The sequence below is a fragment of the Protopterus annectens genome, chromosome 1.part1 (genome assembly GCF_019279795.1).
Source record: "Protopterus annectens isolate FY-2018-M chromosome 1.part1, PAN1.0, whole genome shotgun sequence".
In the NCBI taxonomy this organism is placed as follows: domain Eukaryota; kingdom Metazoa; phylum Chordata; order Ceratodontiformes; family Protopteridae; genus Protopterus; species Protopterus annectens.
In genome coordinates, this window is record NC_056726.1 from 189,346,538 (window position 1) to 189,373,323 (window position 26,786).

General features: G+C 39.2%; 1 protein-coding gene across 2 annotated transcripts in view; it reads left to right on the forward strand.

The window, feature by feature from the left end:
- BCKDHB (branched chain keto acid dehydrogenase E1 subunit beta) overlaps nt 1–26,786 on the forward strand; it is a 2,914,018-nt gene that overhangs the window by 96,475 nt on the left and 2,790,757 nt on the right. For both annotated transcript variants that reach the window (XM_044074074.1, XM_044074065.1), the window contains exon 2: nt 2,624–2,701. In XM_044074074.1, coding sequence (XP_043930009.1) covers nt 2,624–2,701 — 78 coding nt within the window. The remainder of the gene's footprint in view (nt 1–2,623; nt 2,702–26,786) is intronic.

The following is a 26,786-nucleotide window of genomic DNA, read 5'->3' on the forward strand; positions in this document are numbered from 1 at the left end:
TTTGTTTCAAATGCAAAATACTTTATATATTGTTTTATTAAATATTATAATTATTAAGAATACTAGATACAAAATATCCCTAACATACCTACAAATGTAAAAAATTCATACTTTAAATAATAAGTCTCTAAATTTCTAAATTCAAACCCATTATACCTTTGTTTTTAGTAAGCCTTTTTACTATATTTTTATTTTTCCAGTTGATGTGTGTCCACATTCTGGGCTGAGACTGAAATAGGTTTAGTGGGAGCAGTGCTCAACCCTAGATAACAAATTGTATAAATAAATAAAACAGAAATTGTGATTCAAACAAAGAAATGAATACTGAAACTTGCTCTTTCACTGTTAATGTTTCTGTAGGAGTGCTTTCCCCTCATGCACACTCCTCGGTACTTATACTGTGTGATCATTATACCTCAGAGAGGGTGGAATATTCTGAGTTACTGCGGCTTAATGTGTTCCCCTAGAATTGCACTTGTTATGCCTGCTGTTTTTAGGATTGCAGTTAGTCCTTGGAATTTCAACAGGGACCCCCCCCCATTTTGAAGTAGCTGTGTGTGGCCTAAGGTGACTGGGTGGGACTGGTGATCATGTGCAGGAATAGACAACTAATAGTGAATTCACTTTGTGTTGGTCACCAGAGAAAGACTTTCTTTAAAAATAAATAGTTGCTGGAACAACACCAGCATTATGGGTTGCCAGCTGTCCGGTTTTCTGTCGAATTGTCCGGTTACCAATTTCATGCAGAACCGGACTCCGGACACAGTATAATATCTTACCAATAAATTAAGAAGGCAGCAATTTACAACAAACGCCCTTGTCACTTCTTCAGTAAATCTTACAAGAACATTGCATTAAACATATTTATATATCATCTGTATTTTATTTCACAGAACAAAATATGCAAATAGAAGTTACTTCCTACTCGAGTTACACTAAATGACGTCACATCGTAAGCTATTTAGTGCCAAATGTGAAGCTTCCCCCATTTTTGCTACATTCTGTGGAGAGACTGGGAAGTAGGAAATTTTCTTAGAAAAATATATAGTAGTGTAGTTTTTAAATTTTGTGTTGGTTCCCCCACTTTTCTTTAGGGGGGTTGGATATATCACGGTTATATAGATCATGGGTCCAATTAGCAAAGGTAAGTTTGTTTTTCTTTTTAAAAGGATAGTAAGTTTATATTGTTTACATTTGTGTTGTAAGTTGGTAGTGTTGAACTGCTGTTGGTGTACATTGTTTTTGTGTCATAGGGTCGGACTTTGACTGATATCTCAATATCACTGCTTATAATTATATGCCGTATGCTCCCTTGCACATAGAGATACTTGCTTTTAGTGTTTACTTTTATTTTGGCTGTGCGTGGATGAGAGTGACCCAAGCAGTACATTGCAGGGCCTATTGCTGATTTAATTTTCATTGAAGTAAGGTGATTCTTTAGTTAGGGGGTGAATTGAAAAATGGCCTGGTATGTCTTTAAATATTTATTTGGCCTGCACGGATAAATTGTGGTCTCACCTGCGACAAGGCACAGGTGCTGGACTTGCATCTTGTACCGGTTTTCTTGCTGTAGCCCGTGACTTTGCAGAAATTGAATTATTGTTGACGGTATTTTAGCAAAGAAAGCAGGCACTGGCGACTCCGAGGCCCATTTCTGAGCTCTTTATTTTTGTTGCTTATGTTGGTCAAACATTCTTGTTTCTTAATCAGTTACTATCTTGGCTACTGTGAACATTTGGTGCATAAGGCCGATCAGCTATTTAATTCTTATTCTTATCAATGTTTGTATAATGGTGTCCTGTCTACAAAGGTAAACATAACATTTCCATTCCTGTTACCCTAGGACAAAGGTGGCTTCTGCAGAAAAGTGTTGAAGAATACAGATGCATAACTGTGTGCTTGTGTTTGTGTGTGGGTAGTGTAGAATTAATAAGTATACTGATAGAATAATTAGAGAACTTTGTGAGTGAACTGCCCAGCATTCCAGGAAAAGGATGCACTCCTAGGTTGATTTGTACATAAAATCCACAGAGGTGCCAAGAGATGATGAATAAGGGTCCATCAAGGTTGTCTAGATAGAAATTAGCATCTATACAGCTACCTCAGCCGAAAGCATGCAGCAGGAATGGAAAAAGAGGGCGTTCCCCAACGGGTGATGTTGTCATGATGTCACAAAATGGGTGGGATGTGGGCGGGAGATGGGGTGGGATGGGCAGAGTTACTGGTGACACGAGGGGTGTGGCTTTACTCCGGTTTTAGCCACGATGAAAGGTGGCAACCCTGTATAGTATCATGCCTAATGTTAGGTTCTGCTGCAACACTCATTACAATAAACACCTCATATAAATGTTTGTTTTTGAGTACCGGGGAATTATTTTCAGTTAATGAATGCAGGTGTTCTGTCTGGTAAAGATAAAGAAGGAAGAGAACTGAAGTAGTCCATCACTGCACACTTTGGTGAGCATGTAAAGTCATTTTTATAACATACATGAGGTTGTAATTTATTTTTCTGACTACTTTGTAATTTCCTTTTCTGATTACTTTGTATATGCTTTAATTATTTTTAAGGCAGAATGTTGACTGCATTGTACCCCATGAGAATGATTTTTTGTTTTCTGTGTAGGGCCGACACAGAAAATGAACCTTTTTCAGTCAATAACAAGTGCCTTGGATGACTCTTTGGCCAGAGACCCTACTGCAGGTATGTAGGACTTATTTGAATGAATTTTCTTATTTTTCTCTTAGGATAATTTCAAGCTATTTTGAACTATCCTCTAAACTTGAAGCAGGCAGTATGCAAAAGTCTTGAAGTTTGTGGGGTACATGTGACAGTCTTGTTCAGTTACCACAGCCACTTTAAATGTACAGTATCACCTTTTTAGTACAATGTGAATCTAGCTTCGTTGAAATCTGTTGCATTACAGTTAATTTACATTCATATTTCTTTATTTGGCTTTGCAAATACAAGAGTTTATTTACAAAATAAGCACATGGTTTTAAAATTTCACCAGAATGGCTTAGAGAGGATACCAGCTCATCTGCCAAACGAGGTGACTGAGGCAACGTAAGCATGTTACGCATTGGATGCAACTTTCATAGGTGTGATTGATGCATGCATTTTTTATAGATAAGAAATATGTCTTCCAAAAAGAGGGAACATGTCTGTGCCTCTTGTATATTTCAAATGTTTTGGCACACATCTTGTCAACCCATGTTTTTATGACTATCTTCCAAAAATTGTAAATTGAGATATACCACTCTGTGTATGTATGTATAGTTTGTCTGGCTAAGGTATTAAAATGGGTTTACGACATCTTGCTAAAAAATGTTCATTTGAATGTTTCAAGTTAAAGCAAACTGTTCAAAATGACATTCAGGGACTTTAATTACTGTGGTTTGTACCCTGCTATTTAATGTAATCATTTCCAAGGTTGGTGTAGCTGGAGGAGGGAGATTCTCCCTCAAACCAAACTTCTTGACATAATGTACTTCTGACCAACTATACATTTGTCTTGCAGGTGATAATTACAGAATGTATTTGCTGTTTAATTAGAATTGTATACATTGTGCTGTATGCAGTGTGCAGCTGGGCTATTTACTATATCCAGTTACTGACTGAACCATTATTAAGAAGTGAGGGTCCAGTATTGTTTTTATGTGTATTCAAACACTGTCATTGGGTATCTGGCAGTGGTGTTGATGGTTGTGCTATTTTAGTCAGTGAGTGTGCCTCTGTATGATAGTTTTACTTGCTCAAAGGTAGTTATTTTCACTACCCTACCACTCAGTGTGGGATGCAAGGGCATAGAGCTTAGCATTGTATGATAATGGTTTTGCCTGTGTGGGATTTCTGGGATAACCTCTTTTTACCACTCCAGCTTCTCTACATCAACTTCTCTCTAGTTTCTCCTTTGCCAATCTGCTTTAACTTATATTCTTTCTTACCTTGTTAACCAACTGGGTTAAACATTGACCTATTTTGGTTATTATATTCAAGTACAGTTAAACAGCCTTTTGCCATCCTTTATGCTTTGCATTTGCATTAGATAGATAAGAACCAGTAATCCGAATAAATGATCCATTTGCTGTCTATATAGAGAACTGGCTAAGCAAAGCTTGGATCTGTTATTTGCTTTTCTTGTTATTGATGAGCACTTGTACACTTTATTAATCTTTCTGTCACAGCTCTTAGTAAGTAGTTGTCACATAAAAATATAAGAGTGAAATGAGTATCCTTAAAGTAGCTTTAATTCTGAGTTCAAGCACAAGTCATGTCAGTGTGGATAACTTGCTAACAGAACAACACTGTTATTAATATAACCAACTAAAGATACTGGAGAAGTATGTAGAGAGCTACAGTAAAGAACTGTAAAATGTTTGCATGCAGAAAATGTTATTGTCTAAATACTGAGCCAGTTTATTTACAAATTACTTTTAGCTGGCAATGTTAGATCAGTTTACAGACATTAGAATATTTCATATAATATGTAGTGCGTGGAGCACCACAATTACACTATGAAATCAGGAAAAAGTTGTTAAGCTATTGTCTAGTGTAAGACCCAGTTTTAACTACGCTTAAAGATTCTTAACAAAACCTTAAGGATAATTTTAGCACTGTTTAAGACGGAGTCCTACTCTAGGGACATTAACAGTGGACAATGTCAGATGATAAAAACAAAATCAGTAAAAGTATAAACAGCTTTTAAAAGCTGTTAGAACTTCATTCTGCTACACTTGCAAACAGAAGGTGTGGCAGAACAAAGTGTTTAACAGCTTTTAAGTTTTTAAAAGCTGATCCAATGTGGTCATTTTCTTTCTTCAACATATGGGTTATGGATCCGACCTTGGATCTGACTCTGCCACAGTCTACAGACTTTGGATCCAACTCTTGAACTCCTCCCTCCACCCATATGGTTCCCAACCTTTTTTGACTTGCATACCCCTTGGCAGTCCATTTCCCTAAATTGTATCCCTCGTAATTTTTGTGTGTAATTTTGCCCCCCCCCCCTCCAGCCATTCCAGAGTCCCATTACTTTGTATCTCTCTGTTCAAAACTCTCAGTTTGCATACTGTTTCTGCTTTACTTCTACAATAATTACAGATACTTGGATTTAATTTAAAACTTTTATTTCAAATTTTTGCTAAACAAGGCAATACAGTCTCACAATGAAACTCACTTTCACTAAAACAGCATTGAAACCTACATTCAAAGAAAATAGATTTGCCAGTGTTGGATTAAGTTTGTTTGGGCTGTTTTCAAATCAGTCAGTGCAGAATCTCTGCAGAAGTAAGTCACCTGAATAATTCCTCATTAAAGAGATCTGTATCTACCGAAAAGGTTGCTGCTAACAAACAACTTTATATTTTAGTGTTGCATCTACAAATTCAGTGTCTACTGCTCTTGAAGAATACATCGTCAATGTTACATTATCAGTGCCAAGAACACAGGCAAAATAATGAATTCCACTTTAAAATGCTGAGGATCTAAGCATACTGCATATTAGAAATGTCTACCATGTCAGACTAACTTTTAACAACATGACTTGTACTTTTTTTGAATCCCACTTGCTTCTCCATCTTTAATTAAATTAGGCATATTCATTAAGTGAGAGCAATCTAGAATTTAGAATGAAGACTGACCATAAGGAACAAACCATCTGCTGTTGCTATGTTACCACCTTAAGATTTATCAAACACTTTTTATTTCCTGAAGCCATGTAGCCATGGCAGTTTAAGGCCTGGTCTCGTCTCACACACATTACTGTGTGTATTTTATTTTAATTATTTATTTCCTTCTTTCTGATTTCAATGCAATTGTGAACAAAACTTTTATGAAAGTAAAGAAATGAAAAGTTCTACTGTACATGTTAATAGTATTACAACATTAAGACCTCAGACAAACTTTATAATTATTAAAAATATAAACAGTGTGAACTTTTCACTGATATATACAGTACCAAATAAAGATGTCACAGTTTACAGAGAATAAAAGGAATACAAGCTGGAATGACCACACTGTTATTTTGCATAGGTCTTTTTAAAGTGTTCACGAATCCATTTGTTACTCCAAGCACCGTCAATTTAATATGTCAAACATTATTTATTAATTGTGATTTGGTAAGTCTTGGGCAAAAAAAAAATTATGAAAGCCACTGAAGGCTAAGCCATGAGCATGTGGTTAGTCTGGCAAATGCAACCTCATGCCTCCAGTAAATTACATTTTTTTTTTGGCAGGTTCCAGTTCATACTATTTGTTGACCAGTGGGTCTAACTGGGCAAAGCCCACTTTTAGCAGATGCAAAGGGAAAAGCTCCAAACAAATACAGCATAATAGTATAATAAAATATTAACTCACTCGATCAGTGTTTTGCTTCAAGTTGTTTTATCTTTTATTTCTCTCCAACAGACTGGTCTCAGCAAGAAACATGCTCATGACACCCAGGTTAGAACATTGTCATTCAACTGGCACCCCTTTCAAGACAGAGCTACACAAATAAACAGAGCCTTAAAACAGAGTTACTGCCTCCCCATTAAAAGCAAATATTTCCATAAAGAAACAGTAATACAAGCTCAGGAGTAAGTCAGAAGAAAGCCATATCCCTCAGAAAGCAACATAATCAGAAAAGAATTGGTGCTACAGCATTTCTCAAAAAACTGAAATGTAAGTCTCTATATGACACTAGGTATACTCCTCTATTCAGAGTTCAAAAAAACAAAAAAGAATGAACTACTACTCCAAAGTGTGCAACACTTTTCACTTACACAACCCATGGCTTAAAAACATTTCAGTCCTCAGTTTCTGATACTGCTGCTGTCTATCTGCCATACTGTCCAGCCTCACAGATATCTGCTGCAGCCACACTATTGTAATTTGTTCTAATCTCTGAGGTATTCAGACCAGTATGGTCATGTGTACGTCCATATTCTTTCCTTGAATACAGTAAGGGACAATATCCAGAATACATCTTCCAACAAGTGGAAATACTTCCTGTTACAGTTACAAGTGTTGTATGTAAATGATGCAATTGCATCATTTGGAATGCGGTAATGTTGCACCACTGAAACATTTTCTAAGGTAGATCCAAGAAGACAAAGAGCGTAAGTAACTTACTCGGGGTCATCGAGAGCCCAGTCATTACTGATGGGATACAAACTCGGCTCTCCAACTTTTTATGTAGCACTTTAAGCCACTATATGTCACAGGACTTACCTGTACTCTGAAGAAGGCTAATCTTTTTTTAACTGTGTACATTTATAGTGTGCGAGTCGGAGGTACAGTGCAGGAGGATTTTTCACGGTTCCCCACTGTTGTGTAACAGAGCAGGTGGGTAGCCAAACCAAAGACTGAGGATGGTGCGAATGAAGGACAGCAAGAACACACAATGGATGAGAGTCAAATGGAGAGGTTTAAAAAGACAGCAGTGAACCGAAAATTAGTTTGTATTTCTGGTCCCCCATCCTAAAAAGCTACACTTTATTTTAGGTTTCACAACTTGCCGCAAAGCTGGTAACAGTGCATATGCTGTCATTGGTTATTATCTGAAAGTGCTAAGGCATTGTTCTTACCTTTCTTCTGTTATTTCTTTTCCAAAGACATGCAAACCCTCCTGAATACGATGGGCACTTTCACACAGGGTTCCCACGCGCGACACAGTCCCACAGCACAGACACACAACCTTCTTCTTCTTATATAGTTAATATCAGAATAGTTGATAAATACATTAGGCACTTTCACTGTCATAGGACAGACATCCTGCATGCGGGGAAGTATGTTCTATGATGGTGCCTAATATGTTTGTTAATTTTTTCCTGTGTACTCCTAAACAACCAAGTATATACCCCTGGGGGTGTGCAGACCCCAGGTTGGGAATAGCTGTTCTAGTCCATCCTCAGTACGTTAGATCTTCTTTGCCTCCATCTTTCACAGATACGAATCCACTCTCTGCACGTTTTTGTCAGTTTTCTTGGTTAGCTGCAAGTGTTTTTTTTCTCTGAAAACTTTCTCTCTCTCATATTTAAATTAGATTTTTTCTCCCTCTTAGATTTTGGGTTTCTTTCTGTCAGTTTAATTATTTTATAAAGTAATTTTCTTTAGTACTGTTGTTGGTACTCCTTTCTTTTCTTTCTGTCCTTTTCTTACTCCTTTTAACAGGGTACTCTTTGTTGCCATTGTTGGTAGTTTTTCTACCTTGCTGCAGTTAAACAAAAAATGTATATATTTCTTTGCTCCTTTCTTTCTTTCTGCAGTTGTTACTATGACTGAGAAGCCTTCAGGGTTTAAAAAGTGCACTTCCTGTGAGCACAAAGTTTCAAATTCAGATGCCCACAGGGAGTTGGTTTATTGTTTAGGGGCAGCATATCTGTGTACGGATTGTCTTGTATCATATGTATGAGGTTTAACTCCAGGGCTATAGCTGACAGATGAAACAAATTCGTCCTTAAAGGGTTACTACCCCCTTCCTCCTCTGGAGCTCAACCCCCCCCGGCAAATCATCCAAGTCTCAGTCAGCACTAAAAAAGATCTCTGCCTAAGCCTCCGAAGATTTCTTCATCCTTGGAGCCTCCACAAAAAATAAGGATGTCTTCAGATCTGACCTCTTTGGATACAAAGATGAAATCTATGGATCCTAAACCTCCAGATCTGATAGTTATTTCATGTATTCCTCCTGTTTAAACCTCAGATCAAACTAGAACTTGTTCACCTGAGTTCATCGTAGATCCTCTATCTCCTTGGCTTCACTCTTCTCTTGTGGAAACTCCGAGGAAGCACTTCAGACTTCAGTCTGCTACCTAATCTATCAGACCCTCTAGGAGTCTGTCTGAAGCAGAAGTGGATAGGATGATGAAAAAGTTCCTCAGAGCTCAGATGCAGATGGGGATTGTACTGGTTGTGTCTCCCATCGGATCCATGAGCCTCCCATCCATCTCCCATGTATCTCCTTTTCCGATTTAATCTGTCAGTTTCCGAGCCCCAGGATCCTTGAGTACCGGTGTCAGAGCTGATGAGAATAACGTCTTCGACCCTGACTGTTTCCCTGATCAGTTCTGCTCCTGTTATCTTGAATCAGTACAAGTCACGGAGCCAAAGCAGCAGCGTCAGATTCGTGTGGCTGTGATGGACTCTGATGTTGCCAGAGCCTTCCTTACCCCTCAAAGCCTCAGTGCTAGATAGCTCCAGTCCAGCTCCCTCCTCGAGACACAGATCCGGTCAGAGTCGTGGCTTGCCTGCTTTGGAGGTCTTGGCTCTGGTGCAGCTGGCAACAGCTTCCCTAGGTCCTTCGGTCTTTGAAGTTGTGGAGATGATGATCTCTCATTCAAGAGATTCAGTCTCTCATGTATCCTCTGATCTTACACTCTGTTGCCCTTTGGTTCTGAGCTCTGATCCCAGCAGACCTACTCTGCTCGGAGCCAGTAACAAGCTTTGTCCAGACGGTCCCCATAGAGGAACTGCCCCTCTTTTCAGACACTTCTGCAGAGCATCCTGCTGAGGAGGTTCACCAAAAGAGAATGTGTAAAAGGACGCACAGAGAGTCCCCCGTGGAATCCCTTACTGAAGACACTGACTTAGAAGATGGTGAAGGGTCCCCCAGATCACCACCTGATGATGTCTCCTTTGGAGACGTTTTGCAAACCCTTAAGCATAAAGGTGGTTGTTCTGCAGATAACTCTTCACATGGGGAGTCAGTATTTCTGGAAGCTTTTGGTTCTGGCCCATCTATGTCTTGGATGACCCCCCCCCCAAAAAAAAAAAAACAAGATTGCACTTTATTCATCTACTGTATTTGTGTTTCCTCCTATTTTATTTTGCTTTTGCCTCTTCTTAAAAGTACTCAGTTTTATTTATTCTGCTGCACTTATTACTGCTTGGTAGTAGCCTAATTAAATTGTAACTGTTATTCTAAGTCTTTTGGTTTAAGCACCTGGGCTTCATACCAGTTGTTTTACATTAAGAAGGTTTGTGATATGCAGTGTTGTGGCAGGACAGGTAGCTTACATCCTTCTAAGTTAGGAATTGCTGATTGAAGGCTCAGTGTCTTCTATTCCAAAAGTGTATTAGTTCTGGTTTAAGCACTTGGACTTCAGGCCAGTTATTCTACATTAATAAGGTTTGTGGTCTGCACTCTTTTGGGAGGAGAGGTTGGATTCTGCCCTTCTGAGCTGGGAATTTCTGGTCACAGGCTTACTGTGCCTGCTTATTTGAACTGTTTCTGAAATTGGTGCGCCTTGTTGCTGTAGCATAGACCAGATTCAAGCCTGCTGAATCTAGCTTTGTTTGTATAACCTGAGCACTGATCCAGGCCATCTTTTTTTGGAGAAGGTTCCCCTGCACCCTAGTGGCAGAAGTGTGCAGTTAGAACTTGTCTAATTGAAGACTGCTGGAACAGGGCTCGGTTTTGTGCTTTTTTCTGGTTAATTGGGTAACTTGTTTAAATCAGTTTGTTCGTTTTCTGTTGTTTATATATAAGTTGCACTTTATTCATCTGCTTTTACTGTATTTGTGTTTCTTCCTACTTTATTACTAGGGGCATTAACTACAACTCTGATCTGAGATATATAACAATAAGTATCCTTTTCTGTGCATTTAAAGTGTTTTTTATTGTATCTGCTTTATATTCTGAAAAAATATATATACATACTTGTTTCCTGCCTTTCTAAGGTAGTATAGTCCAGTTTTTAGGTTGGTGCTGAATTCAGGGCTGTGTTACAAATCTCTGTGTTTGCCCATACCTTACTTGGATAGAAGGAAGTTTCCCTGTTCACCAGTGAGAGAGGGGAGCTTTGATCAGCCTATCTGTCTCTGGAGGAGTGGTTTCAGCCCAGAAATGATTAGTTTATTGGCCATTTTGGGCTAATTTCTCTCTCTTTCATTTCCCTGCTATAAAAAACGTATTTGCCCGGTTCTGCGCACTGGGGAGCACAGGTTAGCTAGGGTATAAGTATTCCCGGCTCCACAAAGTCTACTCTTCAGTTTTTCCCTTGGAACTAGACAAACTTTCAACTTAAGCACTCAAGCCATTCATTTCTGAGCCCAGCACTTGCTCAAAACTCATAGCAAGCACTTATAAACCCTAGCACTAGACCCTATAGTATACAGAAGGACAAGGCTCTCTATTCGACCTTACCAGCCAATCAGTAAAACAGTTCACTGTACCTATCCAGGCATGTCCAAAGGGCAGTTTCAGGTTTACTCTCCAGTCCAATTGGTGAATCTGAGCATTTTGAGGCAATGTTACAACTGCCTCATGTACACAGACAACCCTCTCCTCTTACCACCAAACACTAATACATGTGAGAGATGCAGTTATACAGCTAAACTGGAGGCTAAGCTCTCTCAACTCAAGACTGGATCAGACAGTCAAGAGGAGAAGGGAAATACTTGCATCACACCACCAGTCTCACATAGACCCATTAAACCAGCACCGGCAAAAAACACACATACATACACGAAAACATACTCGGAGGCTCTAAATAAAAATCTGCAAAAGCAACAGAGACCTCCAAAGCAGGCATCCAAGCAACCTCCATCCCCCAACACAAACCATGAAACATATACTTCACAAAACCAGTGTGTCACGCAATCACATCCCTTAAGGCACACCCAACACACTAGTAATAAGTAACTCTGTAGCCAGGCACACTGACATCCCACTCACTAGGCTGAATAAGGAGAAGGTTACTGTTAGCTGCCTGTCAGGTGCTAGGATCCGCCACATAACACAAGCACTCAGGTCACTCCAGAACAAGTACAATTACGACTCTGCCATTGTCCATGTTGGTGTGAATGACCTGCGCCGTACCTCCCTGGACTACATGAAAACAGACATGGAAGAGCTCTCTGATCACGTAGCCCAGGCCGGTATGACCCTGACCCTGAGTAGCATCCTGCCCTCATCAAGAATGATACCACAGTATAAAGAAAAAATTATCAATTTCAACAATTGGCTAAGTTTGTCATTCATAGGGGATCCAGTGTCTGTCCTCCTGGGATGACATGCTCGACAAGCCACGCTGCCTTGCTGGAAATGGCTTGCACCTGTCACCCTTAGGCTTTTGAAGGCTCTTGCCACCCCCATAGTGCCTTTTTTAGGCAAGGCTCAAAAGACCAACCCACCACTGTAAATAGCACAAGTAACAAAAAACTGAGGGTAATCCTACTCAGTGCCAGAAGTGTAAACCTCGAAATGCATGCACTCGAGGCACTCCTCAGTATGGAGAAAATTGATATATGTGCAGTAACAGAAACCTGGTTTAAGGCTCCAGAGAGCACCCCAGCAGTACCAGGCTACAACTCATACCTTACATTTCGGCCACAGAACCTGGACCGAAATACAAAAGGCAGGGGCGTATCCATATTCATCAAGGATACCCACACCTCCAGGTTAATGGCACAGCACGATGCTTCAGAGATCATCCACGTGCAACTAACAATGGGCAAAACTGCAATTCAAACTGTAGCTTGTTACAGATCACCCACCATGTCCCAGGACCCCCATTCCTCATTTCTGGAAACACTGGGAAACATAAAGGTCCTACCAAACACCCTAATACCGGGTGATTTCAATTACCCAAACATTAACTGGGAGAACTACTCAAGTACTAACTCCCTTGCCCAACATTTTCTAGAATTTATAAATTCAAATGCCCTGGATCAGCTGGTCAACACTCCCACCAGAGGTGACAACATATTCGACCTGGTCATCAACAACATGGGTGACCGGTGTTCCACACCTCGCTGGTTAGAGCTGACAATAAACAAATCACTCTGGATGTCCACATTCCGCCCCCAGCCCCGGACAAGGAAACCACCGTGAAAAACTTTTCAAAAGCAAATTTCACTTTACTTAAGACTGAGGTGGAAAGTTTCAAAGCCACCATGCTAAAGGATAATGCTGTCCAAGCTGCAAAATCCTTTACTAATGCATTCTACGGGCGCCTACAAGAATGCATGGATTGTGCTTTCCCAAGCAAAACCAAGACTCACTCCTGCAAGAAAAGGAAACCAGTCTGGTGGACCCCTGCCATAAACAAGCTATACAATAGAAGGAGGAAACTAGTACAGAAAAGAGTAAAATCCCAAGAAGGGAAGACATCCCTGATCAGTATCAGCAAGAAACTATGACCCCTCATAAAATCATACAAGACAAGCTTCGAAAGAAAAATTGCCAAGGACTGCAAAGATAACCCCAAGGCATTCTTTAGCTATGTCAGGAATCTAAGTGGCAATGCTTAGATCTGCTTAGAGTCAGTGCAGAATGGCACAAAATACACTGAACCAACCGATATCGCCAACATCCTGGCAGACAGGTTCAGTGCAAACATCACCCCCTCTCACCCCCAAAAGGGCCCATAACCATACCAGAAGAATGTAGAGCCCCTGAAATCACAGACACTCCGGTTAAAACAGCCCTCTCCAAAGCCAAAACCACAGCATCAGTGGGACCGGACGGTGTCCCAGGCTGCGTCCTACACAAGCTCAAAGACAAACTAACCCCTCACCTGAACACACTGTTCAAACTCAGCCTCTCCACAGGCTCAGCCTCTCCACAGGCTACGTACCCATAGAGTGGTGCACAGCAATGGTTATTCCACTCCGCAAAGGTGGAGCCACAACAGACCCCTGGAGCTATCACCCTATAAGCCTGACTAGCTTAGTCTGCAAGGCTATGGAGCACATAATCTTGGAACTCATTAACAGAGACATTGGGAACCTTCAAACACTGGACCCTACCCACTTTGGCTTTGTTAAGAGCAGATCATGCCTCCTAAACCTAGTGGACTTCTTTGAGACAATTACCAAGGCTATAAATGAGGGAAAGGCAGTACACACAGCCTACCTAGACCTTGCAAAGGCCTTTGACACCATTTCCCATTGTGGTATTATAGACAAGCTCACCAGCTTGAACATAAACCCCTACGTCACAAGATGGGTTACCAACTGGCTCATGGACAGAACCCATATGGTGAGAGTTGCAAGAGCTAGATCCGACTCTAAACTGGTTACAGGTGGCGTTTCTTAGGGCTCAGTCCTAGGACCCCTCCTGTTCAGCATATACTTCTCAGGCAAACACAGAAGGACTATGGCTGACCAAGTTCGCAGACAACTGCAAACTAGGGGCTATAATTGACTCTCCAGCTGACACAGACATCCTCCAAAAGGGTCTCACTGAGATGGATACCTGGTGTCAAAATCATGGCCTCAAGCTAAATGCCAAAAAGTGCATAGTCATCCCCTTTGGAATAAAACAAAGTACCCACAAACTGCCACATAGTTGGTAGCCCTCTAAATACGGAAGACATGATAAGGGATCTGGGGACCCAAGTAGATAGTAATCTCTCCTTTGATAATCACACTGCCAAAGTGATTAGAAAATCCTTCTATGTGGCCCACCTACTCGCAAATGGGTTTGCATCCAGATCAAAAGAGGTCATTGTGCCCCTCTACTCATCACTCATCAGACCCATCATAGAGTACAAAACTCCATTTGGGATGTACATTACAAGACACCTGCAACAGCTGGAAAGACCACAGCAGTATCTCACCAAGAGGATCACTGGCCTCAAACAGATGCCCTATGCAGCTCGACTGAAGAAACTCCAGCTGTACTTGGTTGCAGAACGCCTACTCAGAGGTGATTTCTGCCTGACATACAAGGCCATGTCCAACCCAGAATTGATGGACATGCTCCACCTAAAGAAAACCATATCCCCTCTAGCCACATGCTCTAGGGATTTAAACCTCACCACAACAGTAAATAGGATGCGCTGGAGGAATAGATTCCTGTCCCAGAGACTTCCCATGCTTTGGAACAAGATTCCAATCTACATTAGGCAGAGCTCCTCGCTAACACTCTTCATGAGAAACCTTGATTAGTGGATGGGAAACAGAAAGTTTACCCCGGGGATCACTTCAGTGGCTCTGCTGGACAGAGGCACAGGGAACTAATGTAAGGGGGAGGTGAAAGCCAACATACTCTGGCTAGGCTTATAAATGCCTTCGGGCAGATAGCCTAGTATCCACATATGATCCAACAGAAGAGCTTATTGACATAGTCTCTCACTGAGCATGGAAGGAACCAGATTCTGTTGAACTGATCCCACGTCTGCCAGACAAAATTTTAACCCCTCCAAGAGACAGACCCCATTGGAGCAAAGGAGTCCCTGTTGATGCAATGGTTGCGGCAGCAGCCACCAAGGAGCTAACAGAACAGAGTTCCTCTGTTTCACTCCCCCCCCCCAACAGAGAATCCAGGACACTGGACAGATTTGGAAAGGGCGTATTTGCATCAGCGAACTTTGCCTTGAGGCCCCTGATCTACTTGGCGCACTTTTCAAGACTGCAGAGGGATTTGTCCATGGAACTCTCAAAGTCTCTCTTGAAGTCCATGTCTGCAGAGGATTATAAAAGATCATCCTCACAGATGACCACTCTGTTATCAATATCGAATGCGCCCATAAGGTTAATTTTACATACAGCACAAGGTACCTCACGGACCACCATTTCAGGCATTGCTATAAGGAGACATACCTGGATGCGGTTATCTGATTTTGCAAAGCCATTCATCAAGTCTTTCATCAATGCTCCCTTTGATGAAACTTCCTTGTTTGGCCATTCTGTGAAAGAAATATTTTTCTGCAGTGAACAGGAAGGAAGGACCCTGTCGGCTATAGGGATTTGTTTTTCTACCCTTCAATGAACCTTCTCAAAGAATCAAAGAACAGGCAAGAAAATGTTTCCGTAAATCCCAGGGACCTTTCCAGTTTTCAAGTGGAGACATCTCCCTCAGAGGCAGAAGACAGAGTTCAAATGGAGGATGCCATCCTGGTGGCAGAGGAGACCAACAGAATCAGGATTTTTGAGATTCTTTTCTGAATAGATCATTTCATCACCCTTGAAGGGCTTCCTGACTGTTCACCTCTGGAGGCAGTCTGGGGACGTTTGTCCTTGCACCCAGACACCTGGGCTACTTTAACAAGAGTTCCTTCAGTGATAAACATAATATCCAGCAGTTACTTTATACCATTTTCCCAAACATCCCCTCCCAAGAGTAAAGCTTCCTGACATTCCACCCAGTCAGAGAGAAGCTGCAACTCAAGAAATTCAGAAGCTGTTGGACAAAAGAGCCATCCAGGAGGGTCCCTCCAGACCAAAGAGGATTCAGAACTTACTCAAGGTTTTTTTTTAGTGCCAAAAAAGACAAGTGGTCAGAGACCAATTTTGGATCTAAGCAATCGGAAACAATATGTGAGGAACTGATAAAAAAGGAAAGAATCCTCGGCACGTGCTGTTGGCACTAGTCACAAAGTTCTTTTATTTACAATATTTAAAAATATAAAATGGAACAAACTCTTATCACATCTAAAGCTTAAATGATAAGCACTTTCATCTTGCATCCAATCAAGACTTCATCAGATAAAGTTAAGTTTACAATTAAAATACCCACTCATAGGCCATGTATTTCTGTGAGCCATCAATAAGAAGTCTTCATTATGTGCACACCTCCAATATTACAAAAACAGTGCTTAAATCCAATTAAGTAATATATTTTTATCAACTATTTAACATTTAAAATCAAACCTTTACACAAAATAATTATACCATTGCCTTTGTAAAGCTTTTATTCTTAAAATACCAGCAATCCAGTCATGTTCATTTAATCCCGTGTCATTGGTCGCATTTAGGACTAACTGCCAGTAAAGCTCAGTCTTCTCAAGAAGGACTGCCATGGCCCTCCCCTTTCATTATGTTGTACCTGCTCCAATATAATGAATTTAAAGCAATGCTTCTCATTGGCCATAATGTGTTTTTATAGAGCACTGGTAAATTTTCTTTTCTTAATTTCATAGCAGTGCTCATACATACGTTCTTTCAGGGAATGTACTGTTTTTCACATGTAGTATGCCTCTCAAAGTTGACATAAGGTTGTGTAAACCACCCCTTTTGTTTGTCAAGCATACCTGCCTGCAAATTCTATTTTATACCCACCTATCAATAATTTATTGCAAGACAAGATATATTTGCAGAAATTACATTGCCCACAACACCCCATACCGCAGCTTGCTGTAATCCTATTATTTAGAGACCTTTCCAAAAGCGTTTCCAAGCTCATGCCATTTTTGTAAAAAAAAAAAAGCAAGGGCATTCATCAGTGTTATCCGTCATGTTAGTGTCATTCTTCAGGATAGACCAATTTTTTGTCTTGATCCATTTATTTTTTCACTCTCCATATTGTAGTCACACAGGCACATTTAAATCTGTCTTCATTTCCCTAATGTTCACTTCTAACTCTACATGTTCAGGATCAGTTTAAAATGTCCTATGGTCCTTTTGTAGACCACTTCATCCCTGAGATTATTTATAAATTTTACTGGGTACCCTCTCTTTAAAAACATTTTACTCAAATTCCTGCATTCCTCCAAGAAATCAACTTCTCTCATAACCATACTGGCAGTGCGCACAAACTGCCCTTTTACTACTGACTTTTTTTGCACCAGGGGAAGTGTGCTACAGAAGTGAAGTAGGAAATTTGAGTAGGTAGGTTGTCTTATATACTCTTGCTACATATTTATGGTTAAATAGATCTTTTTCAAGCAGCATGTGTAAATTGGTGATTTTTATAGTGTCTGTGAGGTCAATTTTAAAAAAATCAGTACTGGCATTTATATATTCAAGAAACTTATTTAATTCATATTTTCCTTCCTTCCACACAAGGAACATATCATCCAGAAAGTGGGTATGTATTATAAAACAGTCTTTGAAGTCGCTGGCCAATAAAAAGTAACTATGTTTGCAAACAGGAACCACAGCTCAATCCCATGGCCACACCTCATCTCTGCAAGAAATATCTACTCTCAAAAATAAGAAAATTGTTTTTCAATACCAGTTTTAACAACTCTTCATATAAATTAATTTTAGTGTGTTCTGTCTTATTTGCTAGAAATTCACAGAACCTCATTCAGTACTCAATGAGTGAAGAATGACCGTATCAAGGTCTTTTACATCTGTAGTGACTATATCATCTTTATTATACTGCAAGTCATTCACTTTAAGAAAATCTCATGAGTCCCTACACACTTGTGTTTCATTCTCTGCAAGATGTTTTAACTTCACATCCAAGAATTTAGCTCAAGCACTTGTAATTGGCCCCCTAGCTTCCACAGTTGGGCACATAGATGGGTCGCTCAGATCTTTTTGGACTTGTGGGATCCCAAAAATGTTAGGAATGATTGGATAGTTGACATTTAAAAAGTTAAATTCATCAATTGTTATTCTACCTTCAATAAATAGGTTTTTTATTTGCATTCTGATCCTATTATATGCACCATTCATTTTATTCAGGGAGACTGGGGTATATGTGTCTTCACTGAGCAAATTAAACATTTTCTTATATAGTGATCCTTGTGCATGACCACCTTACTCCCTCCCTTATATGGTTTCATTAACCTAACATTCTTTTCTTTCATCCGTTTTATCTCTTCCAACTCCTAATTATGTATGTTAAATGCAGTACTTTTTTTTTTACTTCAGTAAAAATCTCAGATCAAATTCACACATCTTCTCATACAGTTGCACTACAGGATGTAATAGAGGATTAAACGCACTAGAAATTCGTAACCCCGTCATTGCTTGTGACAAGTCATTAAACATAATTTTAAAATTGCTTCCTTGTATGTAGTTGAAGTTGAAATCTATCCATTTCTTGATGTGCACAGTAAAGTATTCAGTTTGTGGTGCATTCTGGCTGCTGACATGGTTGTCTTTGCATGGTTATTCTCTTACAGTATGACCTGAATTTATGGTATTTAATGCCAAGCTTTACAACAGTTCTCAGTTTCTTAACAGTGACCTCCCAAGCTTATGATGTGACCCAGTACTTTGTCAATATGCTGTAAATACATAGATTAATACAAATATTTGTGCACGTATGACACATACAAATATACATATACCATCATTAAAACAAGATAAATGCAATATAAATCATATAGTTAGGATTTCTAGTTTGACCCTGTCAATGGAAACTTCTTTTTGAATGTATCTGCCACACTCACTTCAAAATTGGAAGTCTGTTATAATAAGATTTCTAAATTTGTCACCAAAGCCAAATACTCCTCCCATCACTGTATTGCCCTTAATTTGTTACCCTGGCTTGAACTCTCCTATCATCTAGACTGTCTACAGATTCCCACAGCCCACAAACTAATCTTTCAACCCTCTAAGTGCCCTGCTCTGTGCAACATCCTTCTCCTCTACAACCCTCGGAGAACTCTCAGATCTGCTCACCAAAACCAAATCTGTATCCAAAAACCCAATCACTCTGCTGGTCAACTCCTGCTGTCCTTTTCCTTAGCAAGAAAATAGAATTCTCTTCCTCTCTAAGGACCTGTGCAGACTTTGAAAACTTTAAATCTCAGTTACATTCCTACTTTTACTCTAATAGAAAATGCAACTGCATTCTCCCCACCTAGTCCTATAATTTTCTCTCCACCTCTAAACCCCTCTCCAGCTATGATTACTAGCCTCTCTAGCTATGATCTATAGGCTACCACACAAATGTACATATTGTAAATATCAAATTTGTACCATGTACCTAAGAATTTACACTTGCTCTCTAGCATGAAATGTAACTGTAAATTGTTAATTAATATTGTCTGTATCTAAAGGTAACATGTACCTAAGAAATTACATCTGCTCTCTAGCATGAAACATAATTGTAAATTGTTGTTCTTTTCTATATTGTATCTGTATCTAAACTTTGTAACATGGAACTTTTTTCCACGGGCCTCCACTGAAAACAGGTTCCCTGAGCCCAGTAGGCATCCCCAGTCATCAAACTGGAAATAAATAAATAAATAAATAAATGAATAATAAAAGTTAATACATTTGCAATGTTAGCATGTCTAGAATGTACGAAACTCAGACCTTTTGAAAAGGTCTCAATTAGTACTTTACTGATGGTGAATTGTATGTAATTAAAAACTTTAAAGTCACCTTTCTCATTCACAAAAATCTTACAGGTCTCCTCGCCCAGTGGCTTTTTACCTAAATACATAGTCTGTGAATCTCATGTCTCCACTATTCCCAAGCTCATTGGTTCATTTGGTTGGGACGATACTGGTTCCTGTATTGCCGTTGGTTTCCCAATGGGGGCAGTGGCCGATTGTTTTACATTGGCTCGCTCCCTTGTTGTCTTTCTTTTAACCTCTCTGATCTCCGAATTCGGTTTGATATAAAAAAAAGATGATGAAAGATTTGCCTACTCATTGTTAGGCTTGGGTATATTATTTTGTGTTATCCCATTGAGCACAGGTTGCTGTACATTCTGCAAGTTTCTTTCATTCTCCCCATTAAATTTCTTATTCCCCCAAACTTGCGTTGGCGGTGGTTGTGCATAGGCAGTACTGTTGGCATACTTGATACGATCCCTCTTCAATTTCCTCATTTTTTTATGCAGTAGCTGCTGAATCTTCCTATTGATACTGGGAAAAAAATTTCCATAATCATATTTATATCTCTCAAAGTTTGGATTAGCAGTGATAACATTATCCAGTTCAGTAGTCTGTCTTACAAGTTTCTCACTTTGTAGTCCATTATTCTTTACAAGTATCTCCATATACTCACAGTTGTGTCGATTAAACATATTTACCAGCTCTTTATGTAGTGCCAAATTTGGTTCCAGACCTGTAGGATATTTTCATACTCGAAGACCACTCGTCACTCTATCAGTTCTTATACACTCAGTTAAGTACGTTTTCTAACTGTAACTTTTTTACTTTTAAAAGTTTATAGTCCATTTCCTCTAGTGAGTCATGTAGTATACCATTAACCACTACTGGAGTTTTCTCAGAATTCACAGTTTTCTGTAGCCAGCCATTAAAAATAGGAAATATATGACCATCCATCACTGCACAGTTACCATTGCTGGCTAATGGTGGGGCACCATTGTTGATATTATTCAGACCATCATCTATTCTTCACATAATGTTATTAATCCCATCACTAGATGCATTAAAATCAACTCTCTGACCGGAGATAAGTGCATGGAGGAAATTTTGCATCATTGGGGCCAACCTTGCAGCAGTCTTTTTGCTTCTCTTCAGCAATAAATGTGGCAGGTACTTTGCCCTGATCCCCCTCAGGGGGCATCACCAAGAAATACTCTAGTTCACATTTGGCCCTCCCGTCTCCTTTACGCCTATCCCCCAATACCTCTTATTCCCAAATTATTACAGAAACCCACTTCTGACCGTGCCATGTCTGGTTCCCCTTCCTTTGGGTCTCATCTTCGTATTCCTCCTGGGATACTGGATTGCAGTCCAGACCTTCTGTCCTTTGGGGATAAAACATCACAATATTCTATCCCTCAAACTGATTGCATGGTTTCTCCAGTTTCTTTAATAGCTGGATAGCCCAGGCTCTCTTCCCCGGTTAGTGATGTACGTTTGTCCTCACAGAAAGATTTCAGTAAGAGAATTTACAAGAGCAAGTGGAAAACCATTTCAGTTTGACCTTGAAAATGACATTGATCCCTTTAGTGCCCCTATTTCTTTTGTATTAGAGTTTTTAGCTTCTCTTTTTAAAGAAGTTGCTAGTTTTTCCACTATCAAAGTAATGTTAGCAGCCATATCAAATTTTCCCTCAGGAGACCATGCTTCTTGCTTGGCTGCTTCCAAAATGTGTAAGGCCTCTCTGAAGGGTACCATTCTGCTCAGACCCCCAATGAAAGATCCATTACCTTCCTGGGATTTAACAGTAGTACTTCAAGGCTTAACCCAACAACGTTTGAACCTTCAGCAAAAACTGACTTAAAATTCCTGTCTTGGAAAATGGCCTTTTTAATTGCTATTACTTTTGCTAAAAGGATTTTCAAACTCCAGGCTTCTTTCATCGAAAACTCCATACATTGGTTTGTAAGGTAACTGTCCTTATGAAAAACAATCCTTCTTTCCTACCAAAAGTGGCTTCTGAATCCAATGTAAATCAAGCCATTCATTTAATAGCTTTCTTTCCAAAATTTTCGAACAAGGGAGAATACATGTTGCATCTTTTAGATGCCCATAGACAACTAAGTTTCTACTTACACAGAAAAAAATTCAGAATAATGGACCAACTGTTTCTCTTTTTTACCTGGTTGGCTGAGCAGCTCTCTAATTTCTACAGTTACTCTGGCCAAATGGATAATTAATTGCATTTCTTGGAGATATTCTCAACAAGGCCTCTCCCTACCAAAATTACCTATCGTCTAGATCCATGGCCACCTCATCTGCCTTCTGGTCTGGAACTTCCATTGATGATATTTGTACAGCAACCACCTGTTTTTATGCTCATACCTTTGTTACCCATTAGAAATTAGGCATAATTTCTAGACGCAAAGCTGCTTTTTGTTCAGCAGCTCTCCAGAATACCCTTCCATGAGGACCACCTAAGATTTACGTAGCTGGGGACTCTGTCCCATACATAGAGGAAGAATGAAAAGGACAACATCAGATGGAACTTTTGGAACATGTAGTTCCAGGTTTGAGCCCTGGTTTAATTTCTGTTTTTTCTACTTTTATATACTGAGACTTTTAAGGCAGCAAACTTGATCTGAGGTATTAAGGAATGGCTAGGGCATTATAGGTAGAGGGAAGAGCTTGAGAGTTGGATCCAAAGTTTATAGAATGCGGCTGAGTTGGATCTGAGGTTGGATCCGTAACCCATACGTTGAGGAAGAATGAAAATGGACAATACAGATGCCTAGTTATACTACCTGCCAGAAAAAAAAAAATTCTGCCTATTGTAACTTTCACCTGTCCCTGATTATGTGAGGATCCTTGATTGGCGATATTGTAGTTGAGGGCCTCACCAGTTTGTTTTGCGCAGAAGTGGGCGCGTCACAAATTGAGTGGCAACCCGGTCTGCATATTACTTGGGGTTTTCGACAACTGGCAATAAATTCTATATTTTTAACATTTAAGGTCGATTAAACTTGCCATTATACACAATATGTGCATATCAAAGTTCAGTCATGATGCAACACTCTGTAATACTTAAGACTTAAAGACTAACCCCACAACTGAGTAAAAGAAAGAAGCAGTTACACTTCCATACAATTGCGTGCTGTACTGACAGCACATAACCGTTCAAAGTGTCAATATGAGATTTTGGTGACTGTTTGACTATTAAAAGCACTGTGACAATGGAAACACTTTAGTTTAAATAAGAAGCTATTACGTTGTATCAAATCCATAATTTAGCAGTTGGCAGTCCTCTAAGAAACTGAAATACCCCAAGGTCGAGAAAGTGTTTTTGTTTAAATGTCGTTCACGCATACCGGTAATTTACTTCAGTTTACTGTTGTATTTACTGTCCTATTACAACGTCAAATGCACTTTTTCTTCAGTTGTGCATTCAGAGGGAATGCATATTCATGAATGACATATCAACGGGGTGGGTTTTGGGCATGGCTTGCTACTGTGCATCTGGTGAGGCCCTCAACTACAATATTGCCCCTTGATTTTTTACTTAATTTTTTTTGCTCCATTCCTCTTAAAATGTTCTGGTAAATCACCGGATTAATATTGACCCATAATGCCAGACATTAGAGTTTCATCAGATCATGCATGTTGATGCAAAATTTTTCTATCAACTTTTTTTTAAAGTGAATTAGAGTAATATTTAAAAACTGTACTAGATTTTGATTCTTTCATCCATTTTTTTTTATTTGTCTAAAATTCCTAAGCAAAGAAGTTGAGAGAGATACTGTTTTTTGACAGCACCTGCAAAGTGCTTTTGCCCTCCTGTGTTCTCTCCATTTTTTCCTGTAACTGTCAAACAATCCTCATTTAACATGCGAACCTAAATCAAACTACTGATGTTTTCTTGAAATAGAATGAGAAAATATTCCATTTTCTGATTGTTTACCCATTATGTTCAGGAATGTCTGACCAGAAATGTAAAATAATGTTAACCAATATTAATATAGCATGGGTATTATCGTACCTTAGAAAATAGACTTGGCAAATCATAAAATCTCATTGGGTATTCAATATTCCAAAGAGGTAAATCAATGTACCAGGAGAGCCTGGTTATAAAAAAATAAGTATACCTATTCACCGCATGAGATCAATGTGCTATGACTAAAATCTTGCTTTCTCTGTTTACATATGGTTAACAAAAGAAATGGAGTAGAAAAGTGCAGAAGATAACTTATTGTTTAGTTTCTTTTGAATGTACTCCATTTTTAAGCTGTTGTTAGTTAGTACTATTCTACAACACAGTTAACATCAGCAGCAACAGTTACAAGCAGGCATTTGTGGGTGTGGGTGGGTGTATGTGTATGTTTATATGAGTGAGTTTGTATGCATATGTCCTTGGAAGAATTGTAGTGGTGTGAACTGTACATCTGGCAGCAGAGGACTGAAGTACATTACTGTGGATATGTATTCATTCATTTGATCACAATGTGACATCTGAGTTTACACAGTCTACATGTAAAGTGTCAGTAACTGATGGGCACCTTTATTTGTGCGCATGTCCGTATGATTGTGTGTGTGTAGACATTATTAAATGCTTAAATAATTTTGGATGCAAAATATTTCCTCCAGCAGCAATTACTTATCTTGCTCCAAGTTTAAAACAGTAGGCAGAGGAACTATTTTACATAAAAAATATTTTTAACTCTTCATTTGGCCTCACCTCATCTACAGTAATGCATATTGATTGTGACAGCCCACTAAAGGCTGCAGAGAGTCAAAGTATTCTGCTAGCTGAATGATTGGATCCTAGCTGTGCTATCAATTCAGGCTGAGCTTTCTTTTCACGAGTCCCTTATTTCATTATTCCACTGTCTAGGAACTACAGTGAATCTTGTAAGTTCCCATATCAGTTCCTCTCAGCTGCTTGCATTTATCAGTCGTAGCTTGGATTCTTTAACACGTAGATAGTCTTCAAATGGGCAAGATATGCTTCCCTTCAATCCAAGGTTCTTTTTTTTTTCTAGATTGTTAAAGTTTCTGACCATCTATGCCTCAAGACAAGTGAGTTTCATGTCAGCTACAGTACCAATGGTCCCTATGCCAGTTCCACATGCACATGTTAATAGGTGTTAGGAGATCAGTGATATCTGGTTTTAGACCCAGTATCTTACCTTACATGGATCTCCACAGTCTGTAAGTTGCATCTACAGTGGTGGATGCACTTTCCCTACTTAACTGAGGTCACCTCCTTTCTCACACCCACTCCTTTCACAGCAGTCACCATGGGCATTTCTCCCATGTGGTGGTGGGTGGAGCATTACAATGGGCTGATGCACTTTCTCTACTTAACTGAGGTCATCTCTGTAGATCAGATTGCAAGTGAAGTGTGCTATATCTTTAAGAAGCATGTCAAGGCTGTGTGTGCACATATAAATTCCAGACACATGCACTCCCTAGTGCCATTTTGCAGCCACACCCAGAGCATGCGTGATCTCAGTTGTTAGTTTGTATACAAGTTACTTAAATTAAAGTCAGTAAGCCTATATAGAAATGTGTTTATATAGAATAAGGCTGCTTGAACAGAACCCACAAAGACTCGTATATTGTGTCCAAAGTAGGAGAGTGACATGGTGTCGCAACCGGGATTGAAGAGAATGAAATCTAGAGCCATGAGGTGCACAGACAGTGAAGGTAAAACCAAGAGACATGAGCACAAAAAGAGCCAGAAAAGAATCAAAGGTAATGAAAAGTAGCACGGGCTATTTATTTGTTAAGAGGGAGAAAACGGGGCATTGCAAGGGCATAAACTGCATTACTGAGCAAGCAGAAGGCACAAAAAGGTTGTTGGCTAAAAAGAATGTTTAGAATAAAGGTATTTGATGAAATATGAGTATGTTTAAAGATAAAATGGGCATGTTTAAATTAAAGCGAGTGTGTTCACAGCAAAACTGGACGTGGTTTAGAGTAAAACAAGCACAAGAAAAGTATTAACCAAACAACGTAGAAATTGAGAATAAAAAACACACCAAACAGCCAGTAAGTAGCAGCAATTCTCCTTTATCATCTCAAGACCTGGTACCTCGGCATCTCGCCTTCAATGGGTCACAATACATTACAAAAAGTAACAGTCTTTATACATAAATCAATTACATCAATTATTCAATTAATTAAACAATTAACTTCAAAAATGGAGGGAAAAAATATTTTTAAATTATTATTTTGAATAGCTTATATATTTTTTATATAAAAAATATCCCAATACATTAACTAATTCCCAAAATTACTAAAAACTTTCATATTAATAATTAATAATATATATATATATCTCTCATAATAATATGTGAATTATGAAATATAACATACAAAATGAACATTATGATTGTATTTTGATAGGTTCAACAATGAATTAATTCTTCAAATACTTAATTCTAAGTTCAGGCCAAAAGGCCTTAATGTATTAAACTTCAGAATCATCCTAGTTTCAAGTTCTAACAATTTATCACAAATATTGTCACCCTTAGTGCAATGAGGTTTGCCTAATATACTAAATTTTAAACAATCAGATTTTCCCTCATGTATCTCACAAAAGTGCTTCGCAACCGGACTGAATGCACTTGAATTCTTAATGTCTCTTAAATGTTCTAAGATTCTCAGTCTTACCAGAAAAGTATGTTGGGCATAAAAAGAGCTTAAATGAACAAAACAAATATAATAAGGCAAAACGAAAAAAGGGCACATTAAGCCAAAATAAAGCAAGGTGACTACATGTGTTATGGCAAAGTGCTATGTTGTGGCATAACTACGACTTTGTATTGTATCAAGGGCATAAC